General features: G+C 38.1%; 1 protein-coding gene across 7 annotated transcripts in view; it reads right to left on the reverse strand.

The window, feature by feature from the left end:
• FUT8 (fucosyltransferase 8) overlaps positions 1 to 24657 on the reverse strand; it is a 321926-nt gene that overhangs the window by 61410 nt on the left and 235859 nt on the right. For all 7 annotated transcript variants that reach the window (XM_024750842.1, XM_024750839.1, XM_024750841.1 and 4 more), the window contains one exon: positions 24282 to 24396. In XM_024750842.1, the coding sequence (XP_024606610.1) occupies positions 24282 to 24396 (115 nt within the window). The remainder of the gene's footprint in view (positions 1 to 24281; positions 24397 to 24657) is intronic.

Consider the following 24657-nt stretch of genomic DNA (forward strand, 5'->3'; position numbering starts at 1 on the left):
GAAGTGTAGTTCAAGAGTCTTAATGTGTCTCAAAGTAAGCTGAAGAGAGAATATATTAAATCTTTCTGTTATGTATTGATAACACAGAGAAAGGGGAAAAAAATCTATTATGTATGGTTCTGGAATGAGAAAGGTCTACATATACAAGGTAACCAATGGAAGAGTCTAAGGCAGGAAGTGATAAGAGAAAATGAATGGCTGTTTGGAATGATAACAGTTAAACAAAACACTGAAAACGCTCAGCGCCACAGCCCGATTTCTTACTGAAATAATAGTTAAAAGTCTGCAAAATTCAAAGGATCTTGCTCATAAAAGATTCAGAAATAGGAGGGAGACAGCGAGAAACAGAAAAAGTATACGTGTTTCTAACACAAGATTAGGCTCATCAGAACAAAGATCTAGAAAAAACAAGCAGATATATAAAAGGTAAACAAAGCAACAACTCAGATGGATAGGGATTTACTCTGATGGAAAGGAACCTTACAGAAAACCCCTTATCTGACCTAAGTTTTTGTTATCCACCACTGTTATGAAGTAGCAACAAGTAAGAGATTTATGGGAGTCTATAAAAGGGAAACAGAGCCATTGTTATACATAGATACAGGCATACATATAATCCTCAAATTTCTTACCAAATAGACTTTGTCAATTACCACTGATCCTGGTTTTATACTTTTCTGTTGATGTCTGCAAAAAGCTTGAAGGTTTGTCTCATCCATAAGCAATAATATAGAGAAGGGTCTCATTACTAAAAGAAGCTTTACTTTAATCATGTGATCACTTTAACAGGGTAGCTATTTCTGATGATAAAATCTGTTTTTCATCTGCTTCTTGTGTGCCTAATCACTCTCTTGTATATTTCTCTACCAGTAACGCCAAAATGCAGGCAGATAGTTTTGTTCTATGTTACATTGCTTTATCTCTTTCCCCTCCCTCTCGTCTTATGGTACTCCCTCCACTCATCTCTCTCTCTCTCTCTCTCTCAGACACACACACACACTTGAAATATGATACACTCCAAGCAGATTTAGGCTCACTAGGAAGCACTTCTTATTCGTGAGTGGGAGATGGGGAAATACAGATTGAAAATGCTACCCCGTAAGTCCCCTGGGAGAGCGTCCTACTTCTCCGTCCTTCTGCCTTGAGTATCACTCACTGATCAAGTATAGGCGAACGTTTGTTCATTTAGTAAATATTTATTAAGCACTTAACTTATACAAGGAAACTTGGGAGATGACAATCCAACAGAATAAGAAATTATATACATAAATAACTACAATAGACAATTTAAATGTTTTAAGACCATGGTAAACAAGGAATTAAGGAATGGAAGAGGAAAAATAAGTCACTTTCAGCTGGACTGGAAAGGGCTATGAATAAAACTGCATTTAAAATAAATCTTTAAGATATAATTTATTGTGTTTATGAAACGCTAAGTAAATGTACTTTTTCCATTATTCAATGGAGGCCGATATTGCAAAGAATAATTGTGAAGGGCAAGGTAAAATTACTTTATAAACTCTACATATTATATTTATAACGTAGGATTTTTGTATACAGGGCCTTCTTAAAGTCAGACTCATCAATAGGCACATGCATTCTTGCTTCTTTCGATGATGATGTTATTTAAGCTTTAGAATAGGAGGCAAATTTGTCAAAATTACTTAAGACAACGTGTTCTAGTTGAAGAACTGCAGAGGTTTAAGATACAATTTTTTTTCTAATTCAAGCTCTGTTATGAATTCAATTGTGTGATTCTGCTTCAATTTGGTAATTTAAAATTGAGGTAAAAATCACCTCCCTCCATAACCTCTTCCTGCTCACCCATCCTTCCATCTCAGAGACACTATGAGGCTAAAATACATGCTATACGCTCAAAACTCATTCAAACATACTTCTCATTTATCCTCATGATCTCAAGAGACATTACTTCACACTGGATAAATGAACTACTTTTTTTGCATGTAGTGCTACAAGGTGGCCCAATCATGGGCCCTTGTAAGCTAACAATGTTATGTAACATTTTTACAGTTATAGTTCTGCAGCAAAGCTGTCACCATAGGACATATAAGAAACAAGGACTTAAGATAAAATGGGGTTCTTCTGTATTCAGTTTCCTTTTGTTCAGCTCTTTAAAAAAATTTTAACACTATCTGAGGCATTTCTTAGGATGCTGTTAGTTTCCAAGAATGACCCTATCTCTACAGAACTGAAAACTATACTTGCTCTCACTGTCCTATAAGTCAACATTGGGAAGTATATTTAAATCAATATTCCTCTAACTAACACAGTATATTAAAGGAAGCAGCAGCTCTTAAACCTAAATGCTTACTAATTCACTAAAGGCACCATCAAAATGCTAAAATATCTATTTTACTTTGGTTACAAATATGAAAATAGTCTCTCTTGGATATATTTCAAATAAGGAAGCCAGTTTAATTTCTACTTTGCTAAAAAAGAATAATTTGGAATCAACTAGTAAACCACAAGCATTATTATATTACTTAGGCACTGCTAGGATTTAGAGGTTTCTACTTCCTTCACTTAGTAAATTAGTAGTAATTGTGAATTAATGATATAATATGACAAAACATAGTACTGATTCCATGGCTTTTAAATTAAATCACAGATAAAGCCTTTTGCCAGGACTATTTAGATTGTCCATACAAATTAAAGCCTCTTCAGAGGAAAATTTTCCAGCCGCAATGTAATTTCCCTCACTTATCTGCCCAGTTACTACAGACCAAAACACTGCAGAAAAAGCCTAAATCAACAACAAATCGAAAGCATTTAGTCAATATAAACTGGATATAATAACTCCAGGCGTCTCTTGCAAAGAAAAAATGCTCAATAACAATTAGTTCAGAAGAACTGCATGTACAGAGACAAAGGTGATGTCAAATCCATTGTCACAAAAATACACTAATTGGTGGCAAGCCAACATTTAGAATTCAGGTCTCTTAATCCATCGCCCAGTGCTCTTATCCACTGCCCCCCCACCCCGCCCCATGATGTCTTCAATACAAGATGCAGCAAGAAACACAGGCTCAGAGCACTTACCTGGTCATTGTTTCCCCAGATTTTTGGATGTATACTTGACAAATAAAAATTGATTCTATTTAAGGTGTACGGCATGATGTTTAAAAATATGTAAACACTGAAATGATCACCACCATTGAGCTAATTAACATATCTATCACCTCACACAGTTACGATTTATTTTTTGATGGGGAGAACAGTTAAGATCAACTCTCTTAGCAAATTTCAAGTATACAATACAGTATTAATAACTACAGTCACCATGCTGCACACTAGTTCTCTAGAACTTATTCAACCCACATAACTGAACCTTCGTACCATTTGATCAACACCTCCCCCTTTCCCCCACCTTCCTGACCCTGATAACTACTGTTCTGCTCTCTGGTTTTATGAATTTTTTAGGTTGCACATATAAGTGAGATCATGCAGTATGTGTCTTTTTTGTGTCTTATTTCATTTACCATAATGTCCTCCAGGTTCATCCATGTTGTTGTAAATAGCAGGATTTTCTCTTTTGTTATGGCTGAATAACATTCCATTGCTGTTTGTACACACACACACACATTTTCTTTATCCATTCATCCACTGATAGAAGCATAAGTTGTTTCCATATCTTGGCTATACTGAATAATGCTGCAATGAACATGCGGGTGCAGATATCTCTTTGAGATACTGATTTCATTTCCTTCAGATAACATACTCAAAAGTGGGATTGCTGGAATCATATGGTAGTTCTATTTTTAATTTTTTGAGGAACCTCTATATTGTTTTCCATAATGGCCATACCAATTTACATTTCCACCAACAGGAATGGGGACAAAGGTTTCCCTTTTTCCACATCCTCCACAACACTTATTATCTTTTGCCTTTTTTGATAATAGCCATTCTAACAATTATAAGGTGATATGTCTCTTTGTAGTTTTGATTTACATTTCCCTAATGATTAGTGATGTTGAGCACCTATGCATATACTTGTTGACCCTCTGTATGTCTTTTGAGAAATGTCAGTTTAGGTTTTCAGCCCATAATATGATCAGGTTATTTGGTTTTTTGCTATTGAGTTGAATTCCTTACACATTTTGGATGTTAACCCCTTACCAGACAACTAGTTTACAAATATTTTCTCCCATTCCATAGACTGCCTTTTGATTTTGTTGTTTCGTTTGCTGTACAGAAGCTTTTCAGTTTGATCTAGTTCCACTTGTTGATTTTTTTTTTTTTTTTTTTTGCGGTACACGGGTCTCTCACTGTTGTGACCTCTTCCCTTGCGGAGCACAGACTCTGGACACGCAGGCTCAGTGGCCATGGCTCACGGGCCCAGCCGGTCCACGGCATGTGGGATCTTCCCGGACCTGGGTACGAACCTGCGTCCCCTGCATCGGCAGGCAGACTCCCAACCACTGCGCCACCAGGGATCCCTTGCGGAGCACAGACTCCGGACACGCAGGCTCAGTGGCCATGGCTCACGGGCCCAGCCGGTCCACGGCATGTGGGATCTTCCCGGACCTGGGTACGAACCTGCGTCCCCTGCATCGGCAGGCAGACTCCCAACCACTGCGCCACCAGGGAAGCCCCCACTTGTTGATTTTTTATTGTTGTTGCTTGTGCTTTTGGTGTCATATCTAAAAAAATCAAGTGTCAAGGAGCTTTCCCCCTTTGTTTTCTTCTAGTAGTTTTAGAGTTTTAGGTCTTACATTTAAGGATTCAGAATCAGAACCCTGGGGATCCTTCCAGCTCCTCTCTAATAACATTCCTTCTATAGGGAGGAGTTAAACCACAGATAGCTCCTATTTCCGATAAAGAAAGGTCACTAAAGGAATGAGCCAGGTAAGTTAAATTTTATTCTGCTCTTTGTCTGCTCTAATCATAAGACTAAACAGTTTTTAATTTGCTTGTTTAAAAAGATTTGCAACATCTAGCTTCTCAATAATGAGGAAAAGATTCATTAATAGCGTGGTGAAAGCACTTCATTGTATTGGAAACAATTTGATTTTATTTCTCTGAAATTATTTTCAAAACCAAAGCAGAATATGTAATGAAGCAAACAAAAGAATTGAAGTACTACACAGCGGTAATTAAAATAAAGACTCTGGGCATAGTTAACCATGAAAGAGAGAGTTAAAAAGCATTCTCGTTTTTAAAAGCCAAGACCGGAAATCATTGTCTCTTAACATATTAAACAAGAATATTTTCATAGCAAATTTAAAGGTAGTTTCAGAGGGGTGCTTTCCACCCCTCTGGCAGAGAACAATCTGTTTTAAGTAGTAAGAACAACACAATAGCTGACCCACAAGTAGGCCACCCAGTGCTTCAGGAAATCAATTTCCCTGGGGTATTTTTATAAAACTTCAAGAGTATAAACTTAATGGAGAAAAGATATCAAGATACATAATTTACAGGCTATTATCCTGAAGGATTGAAGCAAAAGGTAGACAGTTATTATACAGTTATAGAAGAGGCAAGCATCTTCTTGGTAAGTAAAGCCAATTAATTGGCTTACTTTAAATGCATTTTTTAAACTTCTGCTCTTTGCCTAGAAGTCTCTATTGAATGTCTGGAAGCCATTTTTTAAAAGACAGAAATTCTACAGATCCAGTTGAAAGCATGTGGGGAATTTCTTCTACTAATGGTCTTTGAGACAGTATTCTGTCATCTCTGGGTATTCCAGGTAGTCTCTAAAAAACCTCTATCTCAGGTTCAAGTACATCAGAGCAACCTTGGTAATACTGTCTGCTTCCATAAGGGTCACAAAGGGAAGGCAGAGAAAGAATGAGGTGCATCCAAGTGTAATTCTCTCACTCAAAATCTAATGTAAACACAACTCCCTCCAAGGCTAGAGAAGAAAAGTTAAGTTACCTGAGGAGCCAGAGTCTGCCAATCCTACATAAATGCATAGAAGATCTATCTCCTCAAGCACCTTCAACATTTCTCCCTAAGTTTATAGCCTGATTCCCAGGTCTCAGAACCAGCTGAACTGGTCAGGTTAAAAATAGCATGCTTACAAAATTAAGGTTGAATTCCAGAAAGGTCCTCCACCCACCATCATTTTACTTAACAGGATTCATGGGGTTCTCTCCTCAAATCAAAATACAGGCATGCTATGGCAGGCAGACACTCTCTTAAAAAAAAAAAGAGGGAGAGAGGAAAAGGGGGGAGGAAGTAGTAGTATGGGAAAGAGGGAGGAGGAAAGGAGAAGAAGGGAGAGAAAGCCGGAAGAGAGAAGAGAGAGAGAGGAAAGAGGGAAGAGGAGGAGGGGCTCGGGGGGGGGGTGGGGGGGGGCAGCGGAACAGCGGAAGAAGAGGGGAGAAGGAGAAAGAAGGAGAAAAGTAAAAGCAAGCTCCAGAATGGTTAACTCTGCCTTATACAGGATTCAAAAATAAAGTAGATAGCAGACACAGAAGAGAAACACTGGCTGGAACTTTGTTCTTGTGCAAAGGCTGCTGCAGGTGCTTTGTTTTTTGTCTTAAATAAAAGTCAAAATAACTTACACGGTTTTGCCAGCTCTTCCATTCTGCAAAATGTCATTCTTCAAGGTAGAAATGGTACTGATAGCACTTGTCTACTCACTGGCTTTTAAATCAAACCATCAACAATAATTAACCCAGATGTCAAATCTTGCTACTTTTTCTCCTGGAGAGAGGCTTTGCTCCACTTCTCCATGCAGCTAGCCATGCACTGAGAATCTACTATCAGCAGAGCAGAAATTTCTTTGGAATCCCTGGTTATTATTATTTCGATTAAAAAAACCCAACCTGTTAAGATCACTTTTCTCACTGACTCAGTTTAACACTGCTCTAACCAATTCATGTTATTTTCTTTACTTTTGAAAATCTTAGACTCTGCATTTTTTTGCTGTTTATTTGTAAATAACTTAAGCCCCTTAATAAATTGCAAAAACAGTAGAGCTACTGTGTACCTTTCACACAGCTTTCCCCAATGAGAACATCCTACTTAACCACAGTACATTATCAACATCAGGAAATGGACATTACACAACATTATTAACTATAATATAGACCTTATTTGGATTCACCAGTTTTTACATGCACTCATTTTTTTTTTGGTATAGTAGTATCAAAACATGTAGAGACTCATGTAACCATTACCATAATCAGGATACAAACTGCTGCATCAAAACAAAGAAATTCTCATACACTATCCCCTTTAGAGTCACACCCTTCCCCAAACCTTAATCCCAGGGAACCAGTGATCTGTTCTCCAGAACCAATGATCTCTTTTATCACTTGGCATAATGCTCTTAAGATCCATCCAAGTTACTGTGTGTATCAATAGTGCATTCCTTCTTATTGCTGGGTAGTATTCTGCTATGTGGAAGTACCACAGTTAATTCACCCATTGAAGGACATTTGGGTTGTTTTCAGGTTTTGATTATTACAAATTAAGTTGTCATGTATGTGAGTGTACAGATTTTTGTGTGGACATGAGTTTTCATTTCTCTAGGATGAGAATACAGCAGTATAACTGCTGAAGCACACGGTAAGGACATGTTTAACTTTATAGCAAACTGCCAAACTATTTCCCAGAATGGCTGTACCATTTTATATTCCCATGAAGAATCTATGAGAGAGCTGGTTGCTCAGCATTACTTTAGCCATTCTGATAGGTGTGTAGTGGTACCTCATTATGTTTTTAAGTTGCATTCCCCTAACAGTTTATGATTTTGAACATCTTTTCGTGTGCTTATTTGTTATCCATATTTACCCTTTGGTAAAGTTGTCTATTCAAAACTTTTACCCATTTTTTGACTGGATTGTTTCTTACTGTTGAGATTAGAGAGTTCTTAATACATTCTGGATACAGGACCTTTCTTGGATGTGTGATTTGCAAAGACTTTCTCCCAGCCTATGGCCTGTCTTTTCATCTTCTTTAACAGGGTAACATTCTCAGATCAAAAGTTTTTAATTTTGATAAAAGTCCAATTTACTTTTTTTTCTTTTATGAACCATTCTTTTGGTGTCACATTTCAGAACTTTTAGCCTAAGTCACAAAGATTTATTCCAAAGATTTTCTTTATAGTTTTACATATAGAAAGCTTTATAGTTTTACATGTCACATTTATTTTATCTGTCAGATTTACTACCCATTTTGAGTTAAATTTTAAGTAAAGTGTGAGGTTTAGGTCAAGGTCCATTTTTTGCTTATGAGATGTCCAATGATTCCAACATCATTTATTGAAAAGACTATGCTTCCTCCATTGGATTGCTTTTGTACCTCTCTTAAAAAACAATTGCCCACTTATAGGTATATACTCAAAAGAACTGAAAACTGATACTCAAACAAATACATGTAGAGGCATATCATAGCAGTGCTCAAATAGCAAAGGCAGAAACAGCTCAAATGTCCATCAGTGAATGAATGGACAAATATTGGTATATCCATACAATGGAATGTTATTCAGCCATAAAAAGCAATGAAGTACTAACACAAGCTACAACATGTATGAAACTTGAAAATATTATGCCAAGTGAAAGAAGCCAGACAGAAAAGGTCACATGTTGTATGATTCCATTTACATGAAATATTCAGAATAGGAAAATCCATAGAGAATGCATACTGGTGGTTTCCAGGGGCTGGGGGAAGGGGAAAATGGGGGAATGGAGAACCAATGCTTTATGGGTATGGAGTTTTCTTTTGAGCTGATGAAATATTTGGGGACTGGATAGAGGCAGCACTTGCATAACCTTGTGAATGCACTGAGTGCCACTGAATCGTTCACTTTAAGATGGTTAATTTGATGTTATGTAAATTTCACCTCAATGGAAAAAAAGGAAGTTAGCGTGCCTACGTGGGTTTATTTTAGACTCTGTTCTGTTCCACTGATCTAAATGTCTAACCCTCCTCCAACACCATACACTATCTTGATTATTTTAGCTCTACTTCTAAGTCTTAAAGGTAGAAAGTGTGATTCCTCTAACTTTATTCTTCTTTCTCAAAATTGCTTTACCTATTTTAGTTATTTTGCCTTTCTATTTAAATTTTGAAATCAATTTGTCTATACATACAAGAAGAAAAAGACTTGCTAGAGTTCTGATGGGAATTGTGCTAAGCCTATGGATCAAATTGGGAAGAACTGGCAGCTTTTCTACGCTGAGTCTTCCAACCCATGAACACAGTATGTCCACTCATTCATTTAGGTCTTCCTTCATCAGCATTACACAAGTATTTTAAGTATTGCTTTTTCATTTTTACGAATAAGTGTAAATGGCGTGATGGCATAAAATTTTGGTTTCTAATTGCTTCTTGCTGAGATGTAGAAGTATTAATTTTTGTGTGCTGACCATATATCCTGTGACTTTGCTAAATTCACTTAAATGTTCTAGGAGTTTTTTGTTTGTTTGTTTGTTTTGCGGTACACGGGCCTCTCACTGTTGTGGCCTCTCCCGTTGTGGAGCACAGGCTACGGACGCGCAGGCGCAGCGGCCATGGCTCACGGGCCCAGCCGCTCCACGGCGGCGTGTGGGTCTTCCCGGACCAGGGCACGAACCTGTGTCCCCTGCAGTCAGACTCGCAACCACTGCGCCACCAGGGAAGCCCTAAGAGTTTTATTATCGTGTGGTGGTTGTTTTTTGGTAGATTATTTGGGACTTTTCTATGCAGACAATCATGTCATTTGCAAATACAATTTTCTTTCTTCCTAGTATGTATGCCGTTTATTTCTTTGTCTTGCCTTACTGCCCTGCACAGAACTTCCATTACTATGTTGAACAGGAGTGGTGAGAGCAGACACCCTTGCCTCATTCCCGATTTTAGGGGAAAAGCCTATGGAAATAGTCTCTCACCATTAAGTGTGATATTACCTGTAGGTTGTTACCTGAAGATGCTTTTTTCACAGACTGAAGAATGTCCTTTCTATTCCTAGTCTGCAGAGTGTTTCATCATGAATGGATGTTGGATTCTGTCAACATTTTTTTATCATATGTCAACATATTTTTTAGCATTTTAATATATATATATATCATGACCGAGTAGGGTTATTCCAGAAAAGCAAAACTGGTTAAGTATTCAAAATTCATTCAGTGTAACCACGTTAACAGTTTAAAGAAGAACTACATGATCACACCAATTAATAAAGAAAAAGCATTTGACAAAATCCAACACCTATTCCTGCTTCCCTGTGCATGATTTGAACTGCATTTAGTATTAAATTTTGGTTCGGCTATAGTGTTTTATTTTTTTGTAAGTACATACTGTCATAGAGTATTTTAAATGGCTGCTCTGGGGATTACAATGTATATACACACAGTTTATTACAATTTACTCATACCAACATTTTACTGTTTCAAGTGGAACGTAGAAACCTTGCTATAACTTTCAGGTCTGTTTACTCTCTCCCCTTTTGTCTTAAAAATTACCTTTATATCTCAGGGAAAACTGAGAATGAAAAGAAATTACACTGAAAACTATATCAGACAATATTATAAATTTTGCTTTTTACCATCCATCCATTTAAAAAAACTTAAGGGGAGGAAACTAGCCAGTTACCCTGTATCTACTCTTTCATTTGTACTTTTTTCATTCCTGATAGTCCATGTTTCCTTCTGTCATCACTTTCTGTCTGTCTGAAGAATTTCCTTTTTTACAGCAAGTCTGCTGGCAAAAAACTCTCTTAGTTTTCCTTCATCTGAAAATGTCTTAATTTCATCTCATATTTTCACTGGACGAAGAATTCTGGGTTGATAGTTCTTTACTTTTGGCACTTTAAATATGTCTTACTACTTCTTTCTGGCCTCCATGTTTTCTGATTCAGATGCATTGCAGGTAATGAACTGCTTTGCTCTGGCTGCTTTAAAGAATTTTTTCTTTGTCTTTAGTTTTCAGCAAATTACTTATAAAGTGTCTGGGAATGGATTACTTTGGGTTTTTCCCTTTAGGAGTTTGCTCAAGTTGATGAATATGTTGGTTTGCCAGATTTAGGAAGCTTTGAATCACTTCGTCAATCCTTCACTCTTAATTCTCTCTGAGACTCCAAAGATACAAACATTAAAAAAAAAAAAAATTGTTATTGCCCCACAGATCCCTGAGGCCCTGTTTGCTTTTTAAAAAATCTTTATTCTCTCTGTTGCCGGAGTGGATAATTTCCATTGATCTAACTTCAAGTGCAGTGATTCTTTCTTCTGTTATAGCTATTCTACTATGAGTCAGTTTTTTTCACTGAGGTTATTATATTTTCTCAGTTCTAAAATTCCTATTTGGTTTTTCCATGTATCATCTATTTCTTTACTGAGGCTTTCTATTTTTTTTACTTGTTTCAAGTCTGTAATTGCTTATTGGAGCATTTTCATTATTATAGCTTCTTTAAAATCCTTGTCAGGTTATTCCAACATCTGTGCCATCTCAGTGTGGTGTCTGCTGATTATCTTTTGTCATTTGAATTATGATTTTCCTGGCTCTTGGTATGATGATGAATATTATGTTATGAGACTCTGCTTTCTATTTAAATTATCTATTTTAGTAGGCAGTCAAACTGTTTGGACTCCTACCTCACGTTTATGAGCTGTGGCTCAAATGTCAATTTAATTGTTAATGGCTTTTCAGTGCTCTTTTGTCCTGTTCCACTTGTGGACTACCCAGAGGCCAGTCTGAAGCCTGGGTGGTATATCATACCTAAGTTCAGTTCTCAAACCTTTTTCTATATTGATTCTGATAGGTTTCATGCATGGGATATTCAGAGGTCTGCCCAGGGTTTCAAACATAGATTCTGAAAGTCCCTTTATCTAGCTCCCTCCTCTTCACAACCCTCCCTCTACTCTAGTGGAGGGAAATGGGAACTGCCTCATTACTGCAGTGTGGTGATGGTGTGAACAAGGCTTTGCCCAAAGTCTCTGCAGTTGTAACACCAGTTGGGAGAGGTAGGGGCAGGGCAGGTATGGAGGACATGGCTATCTGCTCGTTCTCTACAACTGTGACACCTGAGGGGAGAAGTGGTGAAACATTTTTCATTATGCTCACTTGTGATAGGGTAGATACAATAAGAATGGGGCTTTTTCCAGCTCTGTCCACTGATATTTCTAGTTTGGAGGATTCTCCAGCACCCCCACCCAGAATATACAGGAGGCAAAACAAACAAGCAAACAAACAAAACACAAGAAAATCACTGTGTATAGGATTTTTTTTTTCAGTTGCAATTAACAGGAAGAAGAGGGTATAATGTATTTACTATATCTTATCCAGAAACAGAAGCCTGTATTTTAAGGCCAAGATATTCTCAAACATTTAATGTATATTTAACTCATATCTATAATGCTACTTACTTATTGGCAAACGGATGACTTTGTGTTTCCAGAGGCGTTTGATCGTATAAGTTCCTTTTAAAAATGGTAAGCTGGGGCTTCTCTGGTGGCGCAGGGGTTAAGAATCTGCCTGCCAGTGCAGGAGACACGGGTTCGAGCCCTGGTCTGGGAAGATCCCACATGCCGCGGAGCAACTAAGCCTGTGCGCCACAACTACTGAGCCTGCGCTCTAGAGCCCACGAGCCACAACTACTGAGCCTGTGCGCCTCAACTACTGAAGCCCGTGCGCCTAGAGCCCATGCTCCGCAACAAGAGAAGTCACCATAATGAGAAGTCCGTGCACCGCAACAAAGAGTAGCCCCCCCTCCCGCAGCTAGAGAAAGCCAGCGCACAGCAACAAAGGCCCAACGCAGCCATCAATCAATAAAACAATGGTAAACTAATTTTTTTCAACAAGTTTAAACTTGAAAATAATATGGCACTGTATCGTCCTGTGTAAAAGGAAAACATAACATTTGTTTGAATTAAAGAACTCTAGTAGTGAACACGAAGAGATCATTCAAAGCCTCTATAGGATGTAGGCTTTAAACACAGGAAGGTTTCCTTATACATAAAAGCTTTCTCTTAGGGTTCAGCTTTATTTCCTTTTTCATGAATTATATAAATAGGAAAGGCAGGGCACTAGGTCTTTGGTTGCAAAGCCAAACATAGTATCTATCCTGCCCCTAGCCCCTTACATATAATCAATCCTCTCACATGGCATACTATAACAACCCCTCCTTATTTCTGATGATACTTGCAGCTTCAAGATATGGTCTGCTCTGCTAGCCCTCATACTTCTAAACCCAGTAAGTCCAGCCACCTTTAATCACTCCAGGTGGAGAGGATTCAGACCAAAATTCAAAATAAAGCACATAAACAAACAAAAAAACCTCCAAACAAGCAAACAGACAAAAACCCACCAACCTCAGGTAGATCTGAGCAAGAGAAGCGTCCAAAGCCACAGGACTATTCTATTGTCAGAAGGTTAATTAGAATTCTTCCAAGCATCCTAGATAGCCTCTGATATGCATCAGCTTGGTAGAAGAAATAACGGTGTGAAGATATATAAAAATACTGAATTTGTATAGGTGATGTATTTTGTTTAATAATGAACAGTGGTTATGACAATAAAAAGAGAATGCAGTAAAAGTGCAATTGTTATGGCAAAGACATGAAATAGTTGAGAGAAAACAGTAACAAACAATGGTGAAAATAATGACCTGTCTCTATCCATTCAGATATACTCAGTGACCCCCTACTTCTCCATATTGAAATCTCTAGATGCTTCTTTTTCTATCTGCATCTTAATCTTTTTGGCTATTAGAGCCTCTTGTGATAGCATGACAACAATAGCCCAAATAAACCAGCAGAGCTTTAATATAGAGTAAAACAGAAGAAAATTATGAACTAAAGGAAAACTGTTACTAACCCTCATTCCCTCTCTACCTCCAACATGCAAGAAATTGAAGATAAAGTACAATAAAAACTGATTTCATTAGCACAGATGCTTCAAATCCCCTCTTGTAGACCCTGATATTATTATTCAGAATAAATCAAGATTTTGTTCCAGTATTTAAGCAGGCATCATTTTGCATTTGAAACCTTCGCTATCATTAACGTTATTCCTTACTATGTCTTAACAGGATCACCGTGCTCTTAATAATGATTTTAAGTGAACAGATAGTGCCCAAAGTTTGTGACAGAGCAGAGAGTATATATTCCTGCATCCTTACAGACCGTTCATATCCAGTCCCATGATCTAATGAATGGGAAAAATAACTAATTGCTTGGGACAGGAGCTTCAGCAGGTGGCTGACAATGGGATATGCCCAGAGCTGACATCTCAAATACAGACAAGAGTTCATATATAATTGAAGGAATCAGAGGAAGAAATAAAGGTAAATAGAAGGCAAAAATATTTAAGAATTACTTCCATCATTGTCTAGGCCACAGTTGGCAAGCTTTTCCTGTGAAGAAGCACATAGTAAATATCTTTGGCTTTGCAGGCCACATTTTCTCTGGCACAATTATTTAACTTTGCCACTGTAGCCTGAAAGCAGTCATAGATGATATATAAACAAATGTGCATGGCTATGTTCCAATAAAACTTTATTTACAAAAGCAGTTGATGTGGTTTTGGCTGGAGCGCAGTAACTTGCTGACCTCTGGTTTAAGCCAGTAAAATCTGTGAAAATAGTGTGGCAAAAGGAAAACCAAAATCAGGTAAGATGGGTAGGAATACATGCTCCCTAAGGATATAGGAAATTATATCTTGTTCTATTCTGTATTCTACTGTAACAGGGAAGAGATAATTTTGACTCCATGTTGGATCTGTTTCTTTGACTTTCGCCTTTGCTTTTCGTTGCTTTTATTATTATAATCATACATAATGGCCTGCCTCAGGGAACCCTGACCACCTGTGAATGGCTGTGAGAAAGAAGATATTAACACATCCCAGCCCGAGACTGGCTGGAGATGTTTTGTAAGAGTGGTGGCCTGGGCTTCCCTGGTGGCGCAGTGGTTGAGAGTCCGCCTGCCGATGCAGGGGACATGGGTTCGTGCCCTGGTCCGGGAAGATCTCACATGCCGCGGAGCGGCTGTGCCCGTGAGCCATGGCCGCTGAGCCTGCGCGTCCGTAGCCTGTGCTCCGCAACGGGAGAGGCCACGACAGTGAGAGGCCCGCGTACTGCAAAAAAAAAAAAAAAAAAAGACTGGTGGCCCTTTTTACTTTACTTCCTCCTTGCCTCTCCCTCTCTATTCTGCCTTTTTTACTTTACTTCCTTCTCTCATTCTATAGAAGAAACTGGCATCCGGACCCCTATAAGATGGTTTTTTGGGGGACCCTAGTCCGCCATCTTCTCAGTCTGCGGGCTTTCCGAATAAAGTCTTATTCCTTGCCTCAACACCTCGTCTGTCGATTTATTGGCCTGTCATGCGGTGGGCAGAGTGAGCTTGGACTCAGTAACACTACTTTGAGAAAACTTCTGAGACCTCTTATCATTTGTGAGTCACATAGATTTAGTCCCTCAATAAACCGAAGGAGATTCTCCAATGCCCACATTACTTTCTATTTAAACAAGCAGCATTATTTTCCTGATGTGTGAGCTGCTAAAATCTAGACTCATCTTTCTGACTAGTTTTACCTAGTGAAACTGAGTCCCCTTGAAACCAAGTTCCCCTGCCCAGTGTATGATTAACTTCTCTATCCAAAACTGTATTCCTTTTTTGTCCTGCCCATGTTCCCCCTCAGGATTGAGGAGTATCAAAGAAAAGGGGAACTGAAACTGAGCAGGACCCTGTGGGGCCCTCCCCAGTACTAACAACCCTCTTAGCCCCCCATTTCTGTTTGTATAAAAAGGTTTTAGTCTCCTAGGTCTTCCGAGTTCCAAAGAGCAGACTCAAAACAGTTACTAATTAGGGAAGTGAGGGAAAGCAGAAACAAAGCAGCAAGAAAAGTAATGATTGTAAAACAGAGCCATAGTTCCTCCTGAAGAGATATATACATAACAATCTGATGCATATCTTTGAGTTGTTCTGCAAAATCTAAGACCCTCACCCAGGTGGTAGATGGTGACCACAAGCACACAGACTCCAGACTAGTTGGAACCAGGAAGATTGATGATTGAGATTCCTGAAACCTCACCACCAACCAATCACAAGAAAGTCCACAAGCTGCAACCATCACCCCAAATGTTGCCTTTAAAAACCCTCCCCAGAAAGCCATTGGAGGGTTCAGGTTTTTTGAGCACGAGCTACCCATTCACACACTGCTTGGCACCCTGCAATAAATGCTGTACTTTCTTTCACCACAACCCAGCATCACTAGTTTGGCTTTGCTGTGTGTCAGGTGAGCAGACCCAAGTTTGGTTTGGTAACACTAGTCCATAAATATACTTGGAATATTAAAGGATTTGTTCTACTACATATAGAACAAAACTGAAAACTGGATGGCAACAACTGATATTCATTTTTTACCAGCTGGAAAGAAAGATGCATGATAGATATAATGGGCAGGTCAGGATATGTTTAACGTTTCTTCTGTGAAATAATCAGGCTTTCTACTCACACCTCTGAGTTTTAATCTACTTAGCACATAATTCTATATTCTACCACACCTGAATTAAACTTTTTATAATCCAGGGGGAAAATCACCTCTCATGACAACTGTTATGATGAAAGACAATAATGCCACTTTCCATAGGATTTCCATATTACCAGCCTCCTATTTTCTTCAGATTTGTTCATTCCTGAAAAAAGAAATTTATATTCTCTACTGACTTTTGCAAATTTCTGTGTATTTGCACAACTGGTAATCTCTTATAATGATAATGACGAAGAAAATCATCTTAAGTGGAAAACACACACACACACACACACACACACACACAGAGGCAGAATCCATGTCTGGAAACTTCACATTTTAGGGTCCTACTCATTTAGCTATTTAAAAGTTATACCTCACTTTTCTCTATTTTAATGTAAACCCTGACAGTTAGCTTTTCTTTCCATAAAAGGCAAGTACCTGTCTTCAGCTTTGACTGCCAAAGCATCCAATTCAAAGAGGGGTATTTCCAATTAATACAATGCAGCCTCAGGACTAGCTAAAGACCCACAGTGCCCCCCCCACTGAGGCTCCTTTGTTTTAGAGATCTCGGTTGATTTCAGTAACTGACCATTTGGGCCACTTGTTTTTTCCCTTCCCCTTGCTTTAAATTCCTGCTCTTTTGTTTTATATTTGCCAATAAAGAGTGAACTCCTGAAGGCCCTAAAAATCAGAACCCCAAGCCCACACGTTCTTTCCTCCACACACACACACACACACACACACACACACACACACACCCTGGCTGTGTGGCTCCAGGTGTGCTATGTAATTCCCAGGTCGTGTAAGTAATAAATCTTTATTTATTTCAGTTTCCTGATGATTATTGCTAATGGGTGTCTTGCAATCATAGTAAGAACCACAAGGGCCAGTCCAACCACAACACTGCTTTCTAATAGGCTGAGACCAGCGCAAAACATTTATTAACTAAGTACATGAGAAATCTAATTGTCAAGGTTTCTGTAGCAAGGTCCCATTTGCTAGTGATGGGTAAATGCAAAAGAGGATGTGGCTTCACGGGCCAATATTACAAGCAGCCCTGAAGCTTATACCCAGTCAGTCACCTTCAACAAACCACCAAGAAAAAACAAACACTGGCTCTTCAAACTACTTCTTAAATGGTGAATATAAAGACTTGGAGTTAAGACTCTTCCTCTTCCCTCTGCCATTTACTAGGCAAGTCATACAAACCTCTCTAATCCTCAATTTATTCTGCTTACTGAGTATAACAACACCTGCCTCATGAGAGTTACTTTGCATAATACCTAGCAATACAGAAAGTGCTTAGAAATGGCAGCTTGCAAACATTCTTCATCCTCGTAACTTCCTTTAATGCACCAGAAGAACAAGAAGAAATATCTGCTCCCTTGCGCCTTCCCAATTTAAGGTCTTTAATGAGACCTTGAGATATCTAGATGTTTTACCATCTATTTTCAAAATGACTGACCCAAACCTTGAGCCCAGTATAACACCAATGTAATGACTTGAACGCCTCAATTTTCCATAGAGAAACAAGAATCAGTGCCAACCTTTCTCAGATGGGTTTTCGAAGTGATGTGAGCTATGCAAGTCACATACACCACCCCCTGATATTTATCACAACTGGCATTTTTGGTTTAGGTAGGTCAGATTTATGATCGCATTCCACGTAAAACATCCAAGCACTCAAACATCCAAGCTCTTTTAGAAAGTCTATCACAGTACCATAATGGATGTGTGCGAACTATCATGCCCATTTTCCAGGATCAGAGCATATCTCTATATATTATAATTAAATGCACAGACATGTAGTTGTATGCTTTTATGACATCACTGAGCCCTACTTATGACTTATTTGATCTTAGATCCTTAGTCAATACTCTATCCTGAGTTAAGCAATTACAGGGAGGGAGCAGAAGGTATAGTGAGGCGTACTGAACAGACAGAAAAAGTCAGGGGGATAGGCCACTCAGTTTTGGTCTACAGTAACCAGGACTCACACCTACAGCATAGCTGCCTTTTGCAAAAGTTGTAGGCAGTCAGTTAACAGAGGCTGATAATTATAAGATGGTCAATTTGAGAAAGTGCTGCATATTCCAGGGAGTGCTGGAGAGTGAAAGTGAAAGTCCTAGTCAGAGGTCAGCACTCTTTAATGGAAAGCTGCTGTTCCAATATCAAATTAAAGCAAAATTTTAACTGGAGGCAACGTAATCTTTATTGTATCTATGTACTTGAGACAGAATCCACCCAATCTTAACAGTCAGCATCTATCACTTTTCATCTAATTTTGCAATGTCTTTCTCTATTTCAGGCTTCTTACCCTTAGTGTTCTTGGGTAATCTTATGTCTCTGGAGCAGGACTGAGAACCCCCTAAAGGGACTTCAGGTTCCCTCCTACTTCAAGGAGAAGAGCTTTCTTGTGGGCAGAGTGGATTTACTGAGATGTATTGTAACAGGAAATAGCTAAATGGACTCTGTTGGATCTGTTTCTTTGACTTTAACCTTTGCTTTTGTTATTATAATAATACATAATGGGCTGCCTCAGGGAACACTGCCCCTCTGCTGTTCAACTCAACGGGAGACAATCTGACCCTGTCCACCTGTGAATGGCTGCAAGAAAGGAAACTAACACATCCCCTCACCGAGGCTGGTCAGGAGATGTTTTGCAAGTAAAATGGGCCTTTTTTTTTTTTTTTGGTACACGGGCCTCTCACTGTTGGGGCCTCTCCCGTTACGGGGCACAGGTTCCAGACGCGCAGGCTCAGCGGCCATGGCTCACGGGCCCAGCTGCTCCGCGGCATGTGTGATCTTCCCGGACCGGGGCATGAACCCGCATCCCCTGCATCGGCAGGCGGACTCTCAACCACTGCGCCACCAGGGAAGCCCACAAATGGCCCTTTTCCTTTACTTCCTCACCGCATCTACCTCTCTGATTCTATAAAAGAAACTGGCAACCAGACTCCGATAAGATAGTTTTCCGGAGACACTAGTCTGCCATCTTCTCGGGCTTTCCGAATAAAGTCGTATTCCTTGTCTCTGGCTCACTTGTCTATCGTGCAGTGAGCAGAGCGAGCTTGGACTCGGTAACAGTATGCTTCAGGGACGCTCATTTACACAGGTCCCTTCAAAGGCCCTGGGAGGAGGGGGACCTGTGTAGCGTTTCACCTGGTCAAATTTTGCACAATTTGTCTACAATGAGTTAAAATAGATGTCTCTTTCCACTTGAAACTCCCTCCCATCCACTTCACTTTCCCAGTGTTGGTGTCGGTATTGGGTGGAAATGAAGTGGCCTTCAACATTTCTGGGGTCCTCTTATGGGAAAATTAAGCTGGGGATTCACTTAGTTTAGAGTTAGAGGGATACATGTATGTGGTTCACGGTTGCTTTTGTGCACAGTTATTTTTGTGACATAAACATAGGTACAGGGCAAGAGGTTGCACTGTGACGTGAACGTGCCCCATGGTGCCCAGGATGAGAAGTATCAGGTAATAAGAGAAGTGGAGTCAGTTCTCAGTGATGCCTAGTCAACACAAAAGTTTTCTTCTCTCATTAATAACCTCAAAAATGTAGCGTATACAATTTAAAATGCAGCATAAAACAATTATATGTCGCATACTTTTTTTTGATGAGAATCACATGAAACAGAATTTATATGAATTCCTTTGTATGCAGGGCACAAGCTTATAGCAGTACTATAAACACAACATATGTCTGTATGTGAAGTTGCAAATGTTATGTATCACAAATATTAATAATTAAAAAACTTTTTTGATCAACCATGCTACAGAAAAATCTGATTTAATCTTCCCTTTTCCTTTATAAAAAATATTACAAAATCACTGTCAATTCACCTTATAGAAAATATTACAAATTGTAATCAAAGAGTACGCAGCCAAGAAATGTGGGGAAACAATATTATAGTGTCAGGCAGTTAATAAAAATTTTTATTCTTCTGGAGTTTTGTGTTTGTGGTATTTGTCAACGTCATAAAATCTATAATTTGTTGGGATTTTTTTCATTATAAATAGTTGATCCTCACTATCCATGGATTCCCAAACTGCCTACTAGCTAAAATTTATTTGTAACCTCAAAATCAATACTTGAGGTGCTTTCAGGTCACTTGTGAACACGTGCAATACAGTGAAAACTGGGAGCCTCCTGAAGCACAAGTTCTCAGCTGAGGTCAAACAAGGTGCCACTCTACCTGCTTGTTTCAGCTCTCATATATGAACAAGTATCCTTTTTGTGGTCTATTTAGACTTAACAGTATTTCACGTTCACTTTATGGCTGAAGAACTTTTCAAATAAACATATAAAAGATTAAGACCTTAAGAGAATTACTTGGTCCATTCTACTTGAGCCTAATAGTATACCTGGGGTTGTCTTCAGTAAGATTATTATAATCTTTTACTCATTTTAGTCTTTTTATACCATGCCATAGGGCCTTCAACTCTGAAGAGAAAATAATCTTAATTAAGGCAACCACAGAGCTTTGTCCCACTGAAGTCCAGTTGCCCTAGTTCCTTTTTATTTTCCAGTATCTTGTGAAATTGCTTCTCCCAAGTAAAACCAAGGTATATGATAATAAATGAATGGACATCTAAAATTGAGACCAAACTTAACTGTACTATATGATTGTAAATCAAGCAGGATTTTCATGAGACATAATGATATTTGCTCAGTTCAAAGGACTGGATAACCACAGAAAGAAAGGCTTAGATTTAAAGGACGCTTATTATGGATTAAGACAAGGGTTTTTTTTCCTCCCTTCTGGAAATCAAGCTTCTTTTTTAAAAATTTAAGTAATTAATTAATTAATTTTTATATAGCAGGTGACAAGGGTTTAATCTAGGCTTTTTTCTTTGTACTAGGTCTTGCATTATACCTTAAACAAACCAGCGTTTCTAAAAAATGCTTGTTGGTGATAATGAGAAGTGACAATAAGTTTCATGAGTATAAGTAAAAATCTAGTAAAACTGAAAATGTTTTCAACTATACAAACCAACTGAAAGTAAATTATAAAATTATCTGAATTATTTATCAAGAACACAATAAGGTATTTAAATGACTAAAATCTCCCAAAGAGATTAAAAATGTTAATAATATTTGCTTTTATTATATCTTTTCCCTATTATTTTCTACTTAGATACAAATTATTACCATCTTTATATCACAGCTGGCTGATGGCTAAATAAGGAGAGCCTTCTAAAATCTCCATCAGTAAGTTATATGAAGTGCTTATTTTTATTTTGAATACAGGTACCAAAAGTCAAAGATTTTCTCCTTTATCCCCCTTTTTAGCTTTATTTCCTAGTATACTATTTATTTTCTAAGCCCCGTTGAAGTCTTTCAGAATCTAAGTTGCTTAAATAGTCTTTTTACAGTAGTATTTCACTGAAAGTAAAGGTATGGAAACACCAGTAGATTTGAATATCAATAAAACATGTAACGGAAAAATGTAATCACTCTAAAAAAATCTGTATAAATAGCTCAACTCTTCTTGTTAAACTCAACTCTTCTTGTTAAACTCTCTAATCCAATTAGTTAAACCAGTGACAAATCATTCTTTTTAAAGGAATGAAAATTCAAGTCAGAAAGCATTCCTTACAAATACACATTTTTAATTTTGTTGGAATGGGTGAAAGGACCCTTATTCACCTCCATCTGGAGAAGTTGAAGAGTGAGTGACCGGCACCTTTACTCTCTGAAAAATCATACGTTACAAATACAGTTCTTAACCTCAAAAATGGAAAAAATGATTGTAAATACATTGAACATTTAAAGAAAAATATTTTTTCTAAAATATGGCTTTTCCTATTGAGATTTTCCCCATCTCCTTTAATATTAAAAATTGCATTTTCTTTTCCAATAAAAAAAGAGAAAAGCATGAAAGTAAGCATTTCTTAATTAATATTTGAAACTAAAGTTAAGGTCCATGTGAAACAATGTTTTACTCTAAGTCTGAAAGATTTAAAAAGCCAATATAGTTTTAAATCATTAGCATGATTTACAAGTGAAATTCTCTAAAACAGAACCACAGAAATCAGCACATAGAAGATGAAATTCACACTACTGGTGAAAACACTTGGCCACTCAGAAACCAAGAGGAGAAAAGAAACTAAAGCAAGTGGCAGGTACTTGTTACTGGCGGGTTGGGGGTGGTGCTAAACTATGGCCAAATCGTAGTTTAAATATAACTTTTGTGGTGTGAAAATTTAATGAATATGTGGAAATGGAAGAAACTCAGAAACCAGAGTTATTTCCATTTCAAATGAGGATGATCGTTCTGAGCCACCAGCTGTTTACAGTTCATTGAATGAGGTTCTAGTTGATAGGAGATAATTACCTCTTCCCTACAGGAGGCAAGTGTTTCTCATTCTACAGACACCTCTGATGAATGGCCACGGGGGTATGAGACCAAGACATCATGCCAATAACAGTTTCGTCTTTAACGAACTCTTGAAACACCTGATTTTCTGCTTTTTCCTATTTAAGTATAGGAAAATGTGCATCTTAAAATATACAGAATAAAGTCACTGGCTATTATTTTGCTTTTATAAAGCACCTTAACCTTAAAAGGAAAACAGAGTGATTATACACAGAAAGTATATATACCATCAATAGTACTAGAAAAGGATGAGCACGATCATTTCAACTTCAAGCATTTGGAGTGTTAAATTCTATTTACGAATACATTGTTTTCCCCTGATTTAAGTTTCTTTTCAGTTAATGACACATTATCCCATTCATTCCAGCCCCTTCGGCTACTTGGATAGGCCTATCAATTCGATCTTCCCAACCTCTCTCAAATTTGTCTCTTCACTTCCAGTGCAAACTGCCACACACCTCAGTGTTTCTCAGCTTCAGTATGGTCCTCATATCCTAAACGCTCTCCTTGCTTCTAGTCTCTTACAATGAATCCAATTCAAGCAAAATACTACTTTTCAGATTAATATCACTAAAGCAGCACTCTCATCATGCCACTCTTTGTATAAAAATCTTTCAAAAGCAGGTTGTGATTCCAGAATAGAAAAAAGCTTACGGCGTATTAAGCAAAAAACAAAATTTAAAAGTAAATCAATAACATCCTTACAAATGTGTAACACTGGGTAAGCATATTAATAAGAGCTAGAAGAGAACACACACACAAAATAAAGAGAATATATTTTAAAGGGCCTGGGACTTGGAGTTTACCCTTGATTTATATTTCCCATTTGTTGTTATAATGATGTTTATACAATAAATAAAATCGTTCAGCAACCATTTACTGCTATAAAGCTTAACTATAAAGCTTAACCTGTACCCAAGGACCTCTGCAATCTGGCTCCCAAACCTACCTTTTCCAACCCTCCTTTTCACACAACCAAAACTCCAGACAAACTAAAATATTCTATTTCTCATTGGGTTCCTGTACTGTTCTTTCCTAGGTATGGACCATTACTTACATCATATGCTCCAGCTAGTATGCTCTTCTCCATTTCTGGGTGTGTAAATCCTACCTAATTATCCTTTACAGCTCAGTTCAAATAATACCTTTTCCACATAGCTATCCCTGACAGGTTCCTCCAATGAGCATTTCATCTAATCTCTCACATAAATGCAGCACTTCCTATTTTGCACTGTAGTTTTTGTATGTCCGTGTGTCAGAAGTAGTCCCCTTTAGGGCAGGGACCTTCTTTTAGCTATCTTTGTATTCCACTCAAGGAGTAACATACAGTCTTTTCGAATAAATAGGTAAAATGAGCGAACAAATACTTTCAAAAAGTGAGGGCTAGGAAGACTAAAAACCAACAGCAACTCTTACTTTTATTTTTATTATGATTCTCCTTTTTTTCACTCAAGTTAATTTCTTAACCTAACCTTCTTACCTGAAGATATGTTATTCTCCGCTGGACCAGCTCTGTCAGATCTTTGGCCTCTTTTTCCCGCCAATCACCTGCTCCATCTGTTTGACTGAGGTAGTATAAATCCGTCATTATAGACCTATAAAAAGCAAACAACATTGTGGGTCTAACTTATTTGTATTTCATCACAGGATCACACAAAGTCATAAGAAGAGAGTCAAATTCTTCATAAAGATTGATGCTCACACTGATGCTGGTACTCATTTTTTATTTTCTATCAAGACTGTGAAATTCAACAGTGTAGTCTCTAGCAGCCGAGATTCATTCCTATAGTGAATCTTTACTGTTGAGAAGAACATACTCCGCAGCCCCGCCCCCCCGCCCCAGGCCAATTATGTGC

This window comes from Neophocaena asiaeorientalis, unplaced genomic scaffold (genome assembly GCF_003031525.2).
Source record: "Neophocaena asiaeorientalis asiaeorientalis breed wild unplaced genomic scaffold, Neophocaena_asiaeorientalis_V1.1 scaffold140, whole genome shotgun sequence".
Classification (NCBI taxonomy): domain Eukaryota; kingdom Metazoa; phylum Chordata; class Mammalia; order Artiodactyla; family Phocoenidae; genus Neophocaena; species Neophocaena asiaeorientalis.